Raw genomic sequence first — 15,903 nt, forward strand, 5'->3', positions numbered from 1 at the left:
GCGGGTCTCGTCACAGCCCAGGACCTCCCTCTCGGCAAGGCGCAGAGAGATTGCTGTTCCCTGAACCCACAGCCCACAGCCAGCCAGCCTTGATGCCGCTGGCGCGATGGGTCTCTATGTTGGCTATAGTACTGGAATGATTTTCTCTATTTCTGAGTTGTCTGTTTGGAGCAGCAGTTGGGAGTGACACTATTTCCACATGCCCACAATGCACGAACCAGATTTTGAAATGGCACCAGGAGTCTGGTTATAATTACTCCGTCTCCAGGCTCCTTATTCCATCTTCAGCCCGCCCTCAGCAGCCCCTTGGCCCCTACCCACCCCTTCCTCTTCAGCCCCACCTCCACGCAGCTCCCTGCACTCTGTGCTTCTGCTTATTCTGCAGACTCCCCTGGGCCCCACAGTCCACGGAGGCAACACCCCTTCCCCTCCCCTTCCTCTCCCCCATCCCCTCCCTTCTCTCCCCCTCTTTACCCTCCCTTCCTTTCTCCTCCACTCCTCCCCCTGCCCTCCCCCAAGGAAACCAACTAATCTCTGCTATAAATGCTGCCAACATCTGCTGCTAGGGAAGCCACCTCATGACCTGATGCCTGTTCTGCATAGGACCCACCCACCGCCTCTCACCACTCGAGCCCCAGAAGAGAGCCGACACCAGCAGAGCCCAGGCAATGAGGCGCAAGTCCTTCCCGGGAGGAGGCAACACCCCCAGGTAGAGAAGTGCAGAGCCTGGGGCAATGTGGAAGTGGATTCCAGGACTACTAGACCAGACGGGTGGGGGAAAAGTCTAGACGAGGCTGAAATTTTTGACATAGGTGCCCTCACGTGGGATTTACATTTGGCTTAAGCCCTGAGAGGGTGGTTAATGACTAATTGAAGCTGGAATGAGGATGGTTTAGAATTAATCAGGTAAAACTGCTTGAAATCCCTGGTCTGCTGTACAGGACCGAGATCAAAGGCTCAGGGAAACGGAACTGTAGAAAAAGATGTACTGTTTGCAACTGACTCGGCCACCCCCGAATCACAGCCCCCTCCCGGGAGCGGGCTAGAGGACACTGCATTGGTGAGTCCTCAAGGAGCTCTGGGGGGCTGTCCTCCCCAGGCTGGGGGTGAGGTTGGGGGCATGGACCTGGCCCTAAATTCCCCATCTCAGTGAGAAGAATGGGATCCCAGAGAGGGAGCAGCTCCCAGCCATGACGGCTGAGGCACGGAGACAGCAAGGCAGCCGTGTTGCTGGCTCCTTGCTTGTGGGGTCCCTGGACCGGGAGGAGATGCCCTACTAAGTGCTGGCTGGCAGTTTAAGGCAGGGAAATGCCAGGTCTGCAGCCAAGGAACCTGGCTGTCAGCTGCCGCCCCATTCCCAGACCTAAGCCAGTTCCCCACACCTCCCAAGATGTCCTTTTTAACGTGCGCCCTTGAACCACCCTGTTTTGAGAGAGCCATTTGTTTCCTGCTGGGATTGATCTGAGGGGACAGTGCACTCACGAGCTTTTCATCTCAGTGGGGGTGACATGCAATTATACAAAAATTCATCAGGGAGGTGTCCTTTCCAGGAGGTAAGTTGTACAGAGAAGTCACACAAAGTCGTCTGGTTACCATAGAAACAAAAGTTCAAAGAAAATAGTGAAAAATAGGGCATGATTTAGACTCTGTTTTGATAAACTAAAAATTATGAACAGAGGTTAGTTTTACCTGTTATTTACCAAAAGGCGAATCATGCAGAATTGCAGCTCTGCTCAAATTCTTGGAATAAAGAACTTCTGTCTGGCTTGTCTGCAAACCAGAGACTCCTGGGACCTCCTCCCTCCTGAGAGCTAGTTGTCCCCTAAAAGGTAAGGCAACTGGGGGCGCCTTTTGTTCTAGTATTTGGCCTTTGATCCTGGTTTCTGACACTGAGCTCCTAAGTCCCTTGGCATTTCCTGGGTGGCGGGAGGGTCTTTTAATGAGGTGACTCTGGTGGAGGAGGGGGAGGTTCCTGGATGGGGGCTGGTCAACAGAAAGACCAAACCGTGATCAGAAGCTTGGAATTTTTCAGCTCCCACCCCCCGCCATTTTCCAGAGACGGGAGAAGGGCTGGAAATGGAGTTAATAATTGGTCGTGCCTACGTGAGGAAACTGCCACAAAGTCCCAACAGTATGAGGTTTGGAGAGCTTCCAGGGTGGTGGATGCATCCAAGTGCCTGGAGGGTGACGCACCCCAGGTCCATGGGCACTGAAGACCCTGCACTCAGGACCCTCCCAGACCTCACCCTCTGCATCTCTTCATCTGAGTGTTTCTCCGTTTCCCTTATAACATCTTTCATAAACTGTGAACTGTGAGTGCTTCCCTTAGTTCTGTGAGCTGTTCTTGCAAAAAAATTGCATCCAAAAGGGAGGAGTTCCCGGCAACCTCTGATTTGCAGACAAGTCCGACAGAAGTTGTAGGTCACCTGGGGACCTGCTGCATGTCATTGGCATTGAAGTAGGGGGCAGTCTCGTGGGACTGAGGCTTCAGCCAGTGGGATCTGACGCTATCTCCAGATGGCTAGTGTCAGAATTGGGTTAAATTGTAGGACACCCAGCTGGTGTCACAGAGGTGCTTGATGTGGGGGAAAATCCCCATCCATCTGTATCAGGAGTGTTGCGAGTGCGGCAGTCATGGGGGAGCACAGGAGAGACACAGGAGGTAGGCGCAGTGTTTCCTAACACGGGTGGCTAGGGGCACGCATGGATGTGCTGGGGGCGCTGGGGAACCAAGGTTCCAGGCAGAGGGTTCAGCATGTGCAAAGGGGAGAAGAGGGGTGCTTAGGCTCCAGTCTGCAAGGTACCCTAGGGGCATTTGTTAATAAGCAGTAACAGTTTGAGAGGAATCTTTTTCTGAGCAGCAGATCTCAACAGTGGGCTTAAAATTTTCAGTCAACTATGTTACCAACAGATACACCGTCATCCAGGCTTTGTTCCATTTCTAGGGCACAGGCAGAGTAGATTTAGCATCTTTCTTAAGGGCCCTAGGATGTTCGAAACAGTAAATGAGCATTGGCTTTAAGTCACCAGCTGCACTGGCCCCTAATGAAAGAGTCAGCCTGTCCTTTGAAGCTTTGAAGCCAGGCACTGACTTCTCCTCTCCAGCTATGAAACCTCAAGATGGCGTCTTCTTCCAGTGCAAGGCTGTTTCATCTGCTCTGAGAATGTGTTGTTCAGTGCAGCCGCCTCCGTGAATGGCCTGAGCTGGAGCTTCTGGATAATTTGCTGCAACTTCCACAGCAGCACCTGCTGCCTCACCTTGTGCTTCGATGTCACGGAGATGGTTTCTTTCCTTCGGCCTCAGGAACCAACCCCTGCACGCTTCAGATATCTCTTCTGCAGCTTCCTCACCTCTCTCAGCCTTCTTCGAATCGAGGAGAGTTGGGCCTTGCTCTGGACGAGGCTTTGACTTAAGGAAGTGCTGCTGCTGGTTGACCTTCTGTCCAGACTCTGACGCTTCCTCTCGCCAACAATCAGCTTGCTTTGCCTTCTCATCCTCCGTGTGGCCACTAGAGCAGTGCTTTCATTTCCTGCGGGAACTTCTCCTTCTCATTCACGGCTTGGCTAGCTGCTGGACGCAAGAGGCCTAGATTTGGCCTGAGAAATTTCAGCTTTCTACAAGCCTTCCTCACTGACTTTAGTCATTTCTAGTTTTTGATTCAAAGTGAGAGGCGAGTGACTCTTTTGTCACTTGAACACTTAGGGGCCATTGTAGGGTTATTAAGTGACCTAATTTCAACATTGTTGTGTCTCAGGCAATGGGGAGGCCGGAGGAGAGGGAGAGAGATGGGGGAACGGTTGGTGGGTGGAGCAGTCAGAACACATGACACTGATCTATTAAATTTTCATCTTACATGGGTGCAGTTCATGGTGGCCCCAAAACAATGGCAACAGTCACATCAAAGATCACAGATCACAGATCACCGCCACAAATAGAAAAGTCACGAAAAAGTTGGAAATACTGTGAGTATTACCAAAATGTGACGCAGAGACGAAGTGAGCAAACGCCGTTGGATAAAACGGAGCCGACAGCCTTGCTCGATGCAGGGTTGCCCCAAACCTTCCATTTATGAAAAATGCAGTTGTCTGCAAAGTACGATGAAGCCAAGCACAATGAACAAAGGTGCACCTGCAAAGGACCTGACTGTGACCTAGGCGTTAGCCCCCAGCCCCCAGAGACCTGAACAGTGTACACACAGGCCAGTGACAGACCTGTGGGCAGCCCAGCCCTCAGCCATTGCAGGGACCCCTGGCTGGCAGCCCCACGTCCACCCTGGGACGCTGAAGGCACAGGATGGACGGAGATGCCTCCTCCAGCAGCTGCTGGTGGTTTCTGACCTGGGCCTGAAACGTATTTCTCACACTGTGTTTGGTGAGAGTCGCGCACAGGAATCCTTATCTTCTAGGTGTTTTCCAAGCTCTCTGGAAGGAGACTCGAGCGAGGAACTTCAGAATGTAGTCACTCAACTAACGCAGCCGGAATCCATTTCCATCGGCCATCCTCTGCAGAGCTTCAGTCGTGTGACATTTTTCTTTAACCCAGAAAACTCCACCAAAAAACATGGCAAAATAACCTGGCAGCCCTTACGGAATTTGAACAGAGGCTATTCACAAACAAAAGATAATGAAGACATTTATTTGCAGTCGTAAAACATTTTAACAAACAACTAAGTAAGAAAGGCTAGTAACAGATTCATACCAGCTGCCCTGGCAACAGACACGCCTTCCTCACACACTCTCCTCGCGTTTTGGCTTCTTCATCTCAGTCTAGTAGATCTGAGGGCCTGTTTTCTTCTTCTTCAAAACTAATATTTCCTGGGAAAAAAAAGGAAGCATGAGTGTATTAACTTTTTCTATTTAAAAATTCTTGATTTGCTAACAGAACTTTTGCAATAAATAATATAAATATGAAACATTTATCTGGCAAAAAAATGGAATGTTAAATTTTATCTCATAAAGACTTTTATAATTTTTCTCTTGATACTCAGTAGCAAACTAAGCAAAAGAGATATTCAGGGTAAATGCTAAGACAAGAACATCCGTGTAAGTGACAGTAAAATCAACCAGTATCTTTCGCCTGCACACGCTCCGAATACAGCTTGCATTGTGAGTGAAAGATGCCATTTTGGGGGGCCCCTCAGTTAATAAAAAGAAAAGCAGGAATTTGCTACAGTTTCATAAGATGCCTTTTTAAATCTGTCATGACACTTAGGATTGTTTAAATTATTTAAATTTAAATTTTTTAAAAATTTATTTTAAATTATTTGAATAATAAATATTATTTATTTAAAATAATTTAATTATATAATAAATAAACATTGTTTATTTAAAATTAAATTATTTATTATTTATTTAAATTATATGTATTTAAATAAGAAATCAGATTATTTAAAGAACTCATTCTTATTTATTTTAATAAGAAATTTAAAATTAGAATTATTTTTCATTGTTATGTAAACTCTATAATTCTCACTGCTGGCTGTGTTGAAGAAGGAATTAGTAGGGTGAACCTTCAATGGGAACCACAATAAACAGGTCTTGAGTTTTTACTATTTTGGTAAAATGTTTTACTCACTGAGCCTGCTTTTTACTTAAGAACCTCCACGTACGGAGCCTCTCCGTGTGCAGTTTAAATGCTTAGACATCTGCCCACACAGAATCAGACGGGCACTGTGCCCTCGAGGGGTCTTTACCGTGGGCGTTATGCAGACAAGCGACGCGACGCGGGGTAGGACAAGAGGTCACCAACCCGTAAGGCCTGGGTTCCGCCCCGCCCGCCGCCCCGCCCACTGCCGCCCCGCCTACCGCAACCCGCTGCATCTCTCCGTACTTAGCATCCTTATTGCTCATGAAAGTCTAAGTCATGTCAATAGAAAACAGGTTTATGTGACTTCATTATTTAAGACCTTATTTTCAAAAGAATGGGAAATGTATTTGCTCTTAAATTACAACAGAGACAGACTAAACTGCTGGGACCCCAGGCCCGGCGACGCAGCGCGGAGCCACGCGAGAGCAGGTGCGCGCGTAAGCCCGGCTGCTCCCGGACCACCCTTTCCTCAGCCTCCAAGGTCTCCTCTTTACACCGGGCTCGGAGAAGAGAAACCTCTTTGAGTTGCCTCGTGGTCCCCACATCACTTGGGGAAGGAGCTTTAAGGACTGCAGGAAGCTGAAGCCCCAGTCGGACAGAGTGGCCAGCCCCCTGCTCCAGGACCTGCAGAGGCGGAAGCTCCTAGATCGATCGTATATTCAAATCCACTTACAGAGGGCTGGTTCCAACACTGCTGGGCCCTCACTGTACCCCTGGGACTCAGCCAAAGTGAAAACCATGTCATAAAATATAGCCAAGGCATCAGTCTGCTGGACCCTGCAGCCTGAGGTCAGCTCTGGGGTGAAGTGGAGATTAGCAACCACAGGCTTCGCACCGCTGTCCCCGTGCGCTGGGGAGGTGTGCAGGGCCCCTAGGAGGGCGCAACGTGCCCAGACTGGGTCCTCTGAGCTCTCCTGAGCCTCAGGCCTGGCCCCAGAACGGCCTCGGTCAAAGGCGGAGAGCCCTGCGGCCCACCCCAGGGTGCGGGCGGCCTCCTCCCCTCCTTGCCTCAGGCCCCAAAGTGTTCACCCTGGTCCAGGCTGTCATAGTGGAACTCCTCTCTCTCCTCCCTGGCGATGTCTCCCTCCTCCTCTCCGGGCCGCAGTGAGTCCATCTCCCCCTCTGAGAGGTCCGTCAGAGGCTGGGCCTCCTCTGCCGGCTCGTCCCTGCCTGGATGGAACAGAGGGAGACAGTATCAGCGGGGGGGCCTCACAGAGCCCACCCCTTCTCCTGCTGACAGCAGCCCCCTTCTCCCCCAGGGGACCGCCCTCCCCACTTGGAGTCGCAGCTCCACACAGACTGGCATCTCAGCCCCCATCCCCATCCCAGTGATGGGTTCAGGGGTGGGCATCGTTGGTCTGACAACTCTAACTCCCAAGGGCTTCTTGCTTTTGTTTTATGTTAAGTGTACAGCATATACCCCAAGGGTTTAATGACCATATTGAGGAAGAGAAGCGCTCTGCTCCCCAGGGTTCTTGATCTGATTGGGTGACAATCTGATAAAGTCAATAAGCTTTGGTCTCCCAAGGAAGGGGATGCTGTCAAGCAGAGCCAGAGCACAGGAAAGCAGAGACCAGAGAGTGGAGGCCTGATCCAGCTGTGCCTGAGGCTGTCTCACCCCAACCACACCAGTTGTATGACCCAATGAATTACTGTTAGTGTTAGTTCACAGAGGCCAATTGGAGGTGGTCTTCAATCACTTGCCACCCAGCATCACCTGTGACACAGAGCCCGCTTCCCTGAGAGCCCTGCTCCCCCAGACCCAGGGCATCCATACCCTCGGCTCCTGGGGCCTCCTCCTGGCCAGCTCTGTCTGCCGGGCGCTCCTTCTCAGGGAGGGTGGGGGTCCACAAGGCCAACTCTGTGATTCTGGTGGCCTTCCATTTGGGGATGACGGTCACTAACGTCTCCTCCTCTTCTTCCTCTTCTCTTTCCTATTTTCAGTTTAAAAATGTAAATTGACCTACACTGTGGGATATTTAAAGTGACGGGAGAAGAGACAGACTTGGAATTGCATTTGAGCATTTTTAGAACACGATTCAGTGACCAGAGTGATTGCCTACTACCCAGAGTACCATGTAAGGGCTGAAAACATCTTGAAGGAACGTGGACAAGGAATGAAGATCAGGGCCACTCAGCACCTGCGCTCTTTCCATGGATGGCACGAGAGGCTTTCAGACACGACACGTCCCAGGTAAGAAACGACCGGGGCTCGATGCCGTCTGCCATCTCACAGCCCCGTGTCCCACATCTCCCAGCTCTCAGATTCTTTACACATAATAAAATGAACATCACTGTAAGAAAAGGCCTAAAAACACCCAAAGACATTTGGCCATGATGTGGAGGGGGCACAAGTTCCAGCCTCCAGGGTTACGGAGAGGAAAATAAAATTCAGTGAAAGCAGACAAAGCTCATCATTTCTAAGCGTGGAATGTTTCACAGCAATGTAAGTCACGACGACGGTTAACAGCCAGCACACGTCAGTCGTGCCAAGCGCATTGGTCCACTTCTCGATTCTGTAACTATCACAGAAGTCCCAAGATCTGAACATCAACACTATGAATGTGGAAAATGTCACTGTCCCATAGGTGATAACACCGGTGACAGAGAGTGGCAGATCCCTGCCCATTACTTTCATTGAGTCACTCAGAAATAAATTACTCTACTTGGTTTTAAAATTCTGAGTTTCCTCCCCCATGAAGGGTGACACCAATGCCCGAGAGAGTGATGCTCAAACTTGGATCACACCGGAATTCCCTGGATGAGTTGTTAAAGCACAGATCACTGGCCCTACCCCTGGAGTTTCTGATTCAGTAAGTCTGGGGGGCCCAATACTCTCCATTTCTAAGAGATTCCTGGATGGCCCAGGGACTACACTTTGAGAATCGTTCCCTCAGGGTATCTGCTGTCTCCTGTCTCCTGGGTACTCACGTGCCCACCAATTCTCCCTCAGGATCAGGGGCTCATTCCTCCAGCTGCTGGGAGGGTTGGCAGCTGACTGCTTATAATGGGGTCCTTCCCAGGAACTGCCCTTCCCCAAAGGAAGCCACGCAGACCAGGTTTCATGCCTCTGTCCATGGGCAGCCTATACCCCATGACTGGTCTACAGGGCGGTCAAAGGTCCTTGCCTCCATTGAGGACACTCTGAGGGTCGTCCAGTTTCAAGGCTCCCTTGGGGTCCCAACACAACTCAGCTTCCCCTTTTGCCCATCCTGTTTCCTACACCCCCTCACAGCAACCGACCCCGACCCACATCTCCAGGATCAGTGTCACCGAGCAGCTCTGCCACCTGTGAACGCGGGAAACGAGATGCACTCTGCAACTTACCACACCTGTTAAGTGATATTCCCCGTGCTGTTCGCATCCAATGTCAAACACATACTTTCCAGGGCCAACAGGCTACGAGCAAAGAGAAACCAAGAGGTGCTTCACCCGTGAGTGGCAACACCCAGTAGAAAGTACAAAGAGCTTTATAAATGTTACCTTCATAAAACCTGCCCAAAGGCTTGGAATTGAGGGAAAGCCAACATGGATTAAAGATGCTTTTTTGAACTGATGGTTAACAGAATTGCAAAGTATAGGTCCTCTTTGGTTTGGTTAAAAATTTTTTTTCTCTTTATAAAAGTAATGTATTTATGACAAAAATTTGACTTAGTCAACACCCATAGTCAAATTAGCCAGAAATAAAACTACCCATAATACTTCGATGTAGTCTCTGTAACCTTGTTCTTAATAGAGATTTTAAAAATAAAAATCCCATCGTAATTACACACACTGACTCGCGCTCTAATTTCACTCAGCAAGAGGGCACGCACCGCCCCCCGGGGGGAGGTCTGCCTGGCTCTGTCATACTTTCTGCTCACACATTTCCCTGGACGGGGGAGGAGGGTTTGCTAATTTCATTGACAAATGTTGCTGCCCATTGACTTACATTTTTGTTCAAGAACTTGCCCTGGTACCTGTGGTTCAGGTGAACCAGCTCGGCTGCACCATCCTGCTGTCCGTTCACCCAGGTGCCCACGTACTTGCTGCCGGTCTCTGCATAGAAGTAGGTGCCTTGGCCGTGCCTGGTTAATATAAGGAGCACCGTGCACCGTGTTCCGCTGCAGTGACAACCCTTCCAGGTTTCTAAGACAGACGTGAAAATCGAGGGGGGTCCCAGGCTGCCTGGGCTCCAAGCGACAGGGCTTCTGTACCTGGACCGATCAAAGTCTGCCACTTGCTCATGTGCCCAGGCAGGCCTGGGTGTCACTGCAGGTCAGCGCCGGCCCTCCCACGGGGTGGCTGGCGGGCTCGGGGAAGAGGCCGTGCCCCTGGGAGCCACGGCTCAGCCCCCAGAAGTTCTCCTGTGCATCCCTCGGCCTGGGGCTCTTGGGTGTGTTCCCAGGAATCTGCATCCACCCGGCACCGCACTGGCCCCACACCAGCCCTAAAGCCATGAACTGCGGGGCAGAGCTGGACAACGGGCTCTGGGCGTGACGCCGTCTCTAAGTCAGACACCGTCTCGGGCTCATCCCGTGAGTCAGCCTGGGGCCGAAGAGAGAACGAACCTTTGGTGAGCAAACCACTCCCCGGTGTAGGTGTCGTTGTTGACGTAGTAGTACACGCCGTGGCCGTGCCGCAGGTCGTTCGCCCACTCCCCTGCAGGGGCCGCACAAGAGCAGCAGGTCAGGAGGGGGGGCGCTGCCCTGCACCACTGCCCGTCCCACTCTGCCCACCCCCAGGCCGATGGATGGCATGGAGCGGGGAGCTGGCTGGGGCGGGGGGCTGAGCCAGGGCTCCCAGGGGAATGGCCTGGGCAGGCGTATGCTCGTGGGCCACTGTCATCCATCTGTGCTGACAGCAGCTTTCCCAGTTGGCCGGCAGCACACCGAGGCTTCAAGTCAGGATCTGCTGCCCTGTGGCCAGTGGCCCCACCCCACTCCTGCTGTCTCGCATGTGCTCAGCGATCCAGCAACAACCTGAAGCCTCAGCGGTCCACTCTCAGCCACTTGCCAGTGCTTGACTCCCTTTCGCACCTCGCACCTGCTCCAGCGCCTGCGGCTGCCCCACCTGCACCACGCGGAGGGATGCTGTGCCTCAGCCGACCCAGCCTCTGCTTGGACGCCCCCTCACCCGAGTCCCTGCCGTTCACCCCCACGCAAGTTCCTGCTAATTATGGGCTGACTTGATAGGAAATACTGGAACTGGCAAAGACACCGTGAAATCCATAGCACACTCTCTACAGTGAGGGCAACAGCAAACCAGTCAGTGAACATCGTAAACTGAAAGGTATTGAAGATGAGTTCCTGCCCTGGAAAACTCAAGATGTCCTCAAGGCTTACGCCACGCACATGAAAGGAGCTCGACAGAGGCTCCCAACGTCAGCAGCTATCCTGAAGATGAAGATGGCGTTGCCAGCAACAAGTCACTAGGCTGAATGACACTTTTCTAGACTATGGATAATAAAAAGATGAATTTTGATCAATGTGCAGATCGAAGAAAAAAGAATTTTCCTTCTATTTTCTTTACAGAAAATATTTAAAAATTGTTGTCATATAGAGAGATGTTCCCTTTTTAGCTAACAAAGGAGGAAAAGTGGCATGCTAGAGGCGTGTCAGGACATTAGCTTATAGAAATTCGTGTTACTAGAATACAAACTCATGGTTACCAGGGTGGCAGGGAAGGGGGTGGGAAGGGATAAAGTGAGAGTTCGAGATTTGCAGATACTAACTACTGTCTATAAAATAGATAAACAACAAGTTTCTACTGTACAGTACAGGCAACTATATTCAATATCTTGCAGTAATTTATAATGAAAAAGAGTATGAAAAGGAATATGTGTCTGTATACATATGACTGAAACATGAAGTTGTACACCAGAAATGGACACAACATTGTAAACTGACTTTATGCCAATTTAAAAATAAATAAATAATAAAAAAATAACAGAAAAAAAACTCATTTAACTTCCTCAGTTTTTGTGATGTTTGTGATAGTTTTACCTCTTTGTTTACTTTGATTTCTCATTACAAGTAAAAATTTACTTTTAGACCAACTTCATATTCTTTTTCTTAAAGGGGACACCTAAACTTACATAAGCTTCTAGCATCTACAAAGCCTGGATCCCCTTCCGTATGAGGACAAAGAAGAGAGGGCAGGCTAAGAGGATGTTAATTACCCAAGAAATGGGTTTACATGAATAAACCCCGAAGTTCATCCACAAAGGGGACTCCTGCATATTTCTTCCATCAGCCCCCAAGGTCCTGAGCGCCTGCGAGGCTGACAGCACTGTACAAGGACCTGCCGTCCCGAGGAGCTCACCCTCGGCTTGTCAGGGGGTGGGGTCAGGCCGGCCAGGATCAGCAGACAACAGAAAGAGCAGCACTGAGTGCTTGCAGAACATGGATTACAGCTCAGAGAAAAGGCACGGAATGCACTGTGGCAGGGATAAGAACGCCAGTTTAACAAGGCAGAGCACCTCCCAGACCAGAAGCCCTCATGAAAGAACCACCATCTAAACAAATAATACGTTCATCAAAAGAGGGGCTGGTCATAAAGGGAAAACAGCAAAAACAGTTCTGAGGAGAAGAGCATACAGTGTTTGTTGAATGACTAACTGATCCAGAGAACTTTAAGCTTTCTTGTACCTCTCAGCATCCACAGACAAGTTCAATCCCTAAAGACCTCCACAACACAGAAGTCTGCTTTGTGATAATATTTTACCTTCATATTTTGATCCATCGGGATATATAAAAGTGCCTTGACCATGCTTTTTATTTTTAACATATTCTCCAACATATCGAGCACCACTTTTAAATTTGTAGGTCCCCTGAAACACATGGAGTGTATAATTCATGTCACTCCTGAATGTAATAAATGCTAACAAAGTACTAAACAGAGAAAACCACCACTTAAGTCACTGATGCTGACCTGGCCATGTCTTTTACCGTGTTCATAGTTCCCTTCATATACGTCCCCATTGGGCAGTCTCGCTTTCCCATGTCCGTGCCGTTCACCCATCTCATTCCGATCCCCTTCATATTCCTGGGCAAAGGAGACCAAGATGATCACGGCTACCATTTGTTAAGCATTAAACATGTGCTAAGCATTTTACAAAACAGACTTGCAGACATAGAAACAAACTTATAGTTACCAGAGGGGGAAAGGGGTTGGGAAGGGATAAATTGGGAGTTCAAGAGTTGCAGATACTAATTACTATATATAAAACAGATAAACAACAAGTTTCTACTGTGTAGCACAGGGAACTATATTCAATACTTTGTAACCTATAATGAAAAAGAATATGAAAAGGAATATATGTATGTGTATGTATGGCTGAAACATGATGCTGTACACCAGAAATGGACACACCATTGTAAACTGACTATACTTCAATTAAGAAAAAATGAGTATTCCATTGAATCCTCTCTACCCTTGACTTTGTCTCACAGGTGAGGTAGGTACCAGGCCTGGGTGACAGGAGCATTGGTTCAAGGTCACATAGCTGATACCTGTCCGTGGTGGGAGCTTCACACTCTCCCTCCAATTTATCATGATAATCCTTTACACTATAAACAAAACCAACCATCTGGGGGGAAATGGGAGGTACTCCAAGTTGTGTTCTTTATAGGAACATGTTTGAAGTAGCAGATGCAGGTGGAACAGGCCCTGGACCCACCTTCCTCCGATAATCCAAAACTTAAAATGCAAATGATCCCTGGGGTGTCTGTGACCCGAAGGCAGCTTTGACCTTCAAGGAAGCTGATGGTGGGAGAGGAGTGGAGACCGGGGGCCTCTGAGGAATAAATGGGGCTCAATTGTCCCAGAATATCCTAACTCAATTTAGTTTATCTTATTTTAATAAACTCTTCATCAAGAGACTTAAGGTTCAAACACTCCTCGCCTAATACAGAAATAATTACATATCTATCTTAAAAGTAAATCAATAAAAAACATAATACAAGCTTGCAATTTCCCTATTTTCTCTATTCTTCATAAAATAAATGTTCCTCCAGCACCTAATCCACACGTGTAGAGCGCAAATAACAAATAATGAAATGGCCAGGGCACAGAGCAATGGTTTGACACGGCATTGAATCATAATTACACACAAGCTCAGACACACTAAATCGAAGGCTCAGAAACAAACATTCTGGCAGTTCATGTGCTTTTCTAGCACTATTTGGCTCAGAAATTCATGGTCAGAATATAAGGTAAAAATCTGCGACCTTACAAATTTGTTTTAGGGTTAGTCTAAATCAAAATGCACAAAAGACCACTCCTCCTGCCCCAAAGTCCACCCAATGCACCAATACTGAGCCGCTGGGATGGCTAATAAGGGGGGGAACCTTGAAAATAACCCCACTGTGATTCGAACCTAAAAATCACAGGCATTAAAAAGTTACAAATCAGTAGGGCCAGCTGAGGGGACAGACTAGAAAGCATACTCGGCAGGTGATGTAGATTGGGGTCCCCGGAAGCAGACCTTGAGCAAGTGATTTTTTTTTTCAAGTGACTCCAAGAGACACCAGTAAAGGGGACAGGGAAAGAGATGTGAAAGAGGAGGCCACCAAGTATGGCAATGTCGGGTGACGTCCCAGACTCAGCCTCATCACACCGAGGGCTCTGGAGTACCGATCACTGCAGTTTGCTGCGCCTTTTAGCACTCGCTGCCGCCGTCCTGGGACACTTCTGGCTCTCCCTACTGGCCAGGTGGCTCCAGGGCATAGAGGTTCTAGTCTCCAGCAGCAAACCAGGCGGAGGCTGGGAGATGGGTGTGCGGAGCTATAAACAGGCCTGAGCAGGCACGCTTCACAGCAGAGGGGCTAGGTTTTTCAGATAATCCTGAAACTGTCTCACCTCTGCACCCTGCACACACACAGTGGCTGAGGTGTCCAACCTGTCAGCCAGGAAAGGGTCACCCTCTGGCTTGGTTAATCTCTGGTCGGTACAAATACGCTCCCACGGGGCCCAGCATGGCCACTGGGTGTGCAGCCCTCACCCTCTCTCCGCTGTCCAAACCAGGAAGTAATCCCAGCAACCTGCGTCAGGTCTGACGAGAGTAAAGAAAGCATATGGGATTACAGGCCTAGACGATAATAGCTCCAGGAAGCCTCCGCAGAGCCTGAGACCTTCTTAGCCTTTCTTGAAGGCTGCCAGAAAGCCGCTTTCCTTCATCTGCCTTAATCCTGAGGAGCCAAGCTCCATTACTGAAGTGGTTTCAGAATAATACAAAAGTACATTCAAGAGTAGCAGGCAGCTTGGGATGACCCAGCCAATCAAGGAAGCTGCCTCGATGGAGGGTAACCTCAGGGAGGAGGACGTTTCCAACGCCTTGGATTTGGAAATCTTTGCCTTTAATGGGAGGCGGGTTGGGAGTGGGGGGAGCGAGGAGGGATGTGGCAAGCAGACGTCATGACGTTTCACCTTTCACAGCCGGCTTCCAGGACGCAGCGCCCGCTGTGGCCTACGTGGTCCTGGTCCCTGGCTGGGACTCCCAGGGGACTGCGGCTGGCCTCCAGGCCAGCCCGCTCTCTGAATCCAGCTTCCAAGAGTCCGCCCGACACCGTGCACCCCAGGGTGCCCCTCCCTTACCCGGAGCTCTCACCCCAAGATCATTCTCGCCCTCCTCCTCCAACTCCTCCGAGCCCAGGTCCGACATGGCCCCGCCCCAGTCGGGATCTCCGCCGCTGCCTGCGCCTCTCTAGCAGGTAGGTACCAGCAGCCTGCACCGCCGCGTCCGCCGTCGCCATGGACACGCGGCCAGCCCCGCCCCTCTCCTGGTGTGGAGGGAGGAGAGGGAAGGAGCAGGAAGGAGCTACTGTTAACCTTCGGATACTGTCATAGCAACGGGACGCATCCGCCAATCGCTGCCTGGGAAGAGAGGGGTGGGACCCGGGGCAGGAAGGGATGGGGAGGAGCCACTGGCTCCCTTCGCTGCTGTCATAGCAACGGTAAGGGGCGTCTTGGCCAATCGTTACCCAGGAGGAGGGAGGGGGCGGGGCCTGAGGAGCATCGAGAACTCACCTGCTCCCTAAACTGGACGCCACGTGGCTGGCCCTTTTAACCGGCAGCTGGGTGATCCTGCAACTAGACGCCACCTTTGGATCAGAGGCCTAAAGAGGAAGGGTGCAGGAAGCGCGTTGAGCTAGCTCTCATAAGGGTTTCACCCCTGCCCGGAGCTGTGCACCATCCCTTTCCAGCCCCAGCCCTCTGCTTCTCGTGTCCCTCGGGACCTGCCTGCTTCTCCTCACCTTTCTTGGCCCTTCTGATCCTTTGGTGTTGGCAGTCCACAGAGATGTGCTCTTCGAGATCTTCTGTCGTGTTTATAAACA

The 15,903-nt window shown here is 50.2% G+C and overlaps 1 protein-coding gene and 1 long non-coding RNA gene across 15 annotated transcripts; one reads left to right on the plus strand and one right to left on the minus strand.

Annotated features, from left to right (window-relative positions):
* The first annotated feature begins 551 nt into the window (after nt 1–551).
* LOC105101655 (uncharacterized) lies at nt 552–9,357 on the plus strand. 4 transcript variants are annotated; one of them, XR_010376838.1, is made up of 7 exons: nt 552–709; nt 942–1,060; nt 1,707–1,829; nt 2,033–2,312; nt 7,532–7,781; nt 8,290–8,400; nt 8,823–9,357. It is a non-coding gene; the product is annotated as an uncharacterized LOC105101655 (long non-coding RNA). The 4 variants fall into 4 exon arrangements; XR_010376841.1 differs by lacking the exon at nt 552–709 and having other exon boundaries at nt 731–1,060; nt 2,057–2,312; XR_010376837.1 differs by lacking the exon at nt 552–709 and having other exon boundaries at nt 732–1,060.
* On the minus strand, nt 4,621–15,300 carry RSPH1 (radial spoke head component 1). Of its 11 annotated transcripts, none has more exons than XM_031460182.2 (9): nt 15,177–15,300; nt 12,500–12,613; nt 12,293–12,398; nt 10,138–10,228; nt 9,547–9,625; nt 8,915–8,986; nt 7,365–7,521; nt 6,617–6,757; nt 4,621–4,815 (listed from the first exon to the last, which is right to left on the minus strand). In XM_031460182.2, the coding sequence occupies exons 1-9, from the start codon at nt 15,228–15,230 to the stop codon at nt 4,763–4,765; spliced, it is 867 nt and encodes a 288-aa protein (XP_031316042.1). In that variant the 5' UTR covers nt 15,231–15,300; the 3' UTR covers nt 4,621–4,762. The 11 variants fall into 11 exon arrangements, with proteins under 11 accessions (XP_031316042.1, XP_010993174.1, XP_031315997.1 ...); XM_010994872.3 differs by having other exon boundaries at nt 9,519–9,654; XM_031460137.2 differs by having other exon boundaries at nt 9,547–9,715.
* Between the last annotated feature and the right edge of the window lie 603 nt (nt 15,301–15,903).

This window comes from Camelus dromedarius, chromosome 2 (assembly GCF_036321535.1).
Source record: "Camelus dromedarius isolate mCamDro1 chromosome 2, mCamDro1.pat, whole genome shotgun sequence".
In the NCBI taxonomy this organism is placed as follows: domain Eukaryota; kingdom Metazoa; phylum Chordata; class Mammalia; order Artiodactyla; family Camelidae; genus Camelus; species Camelus dromedarius.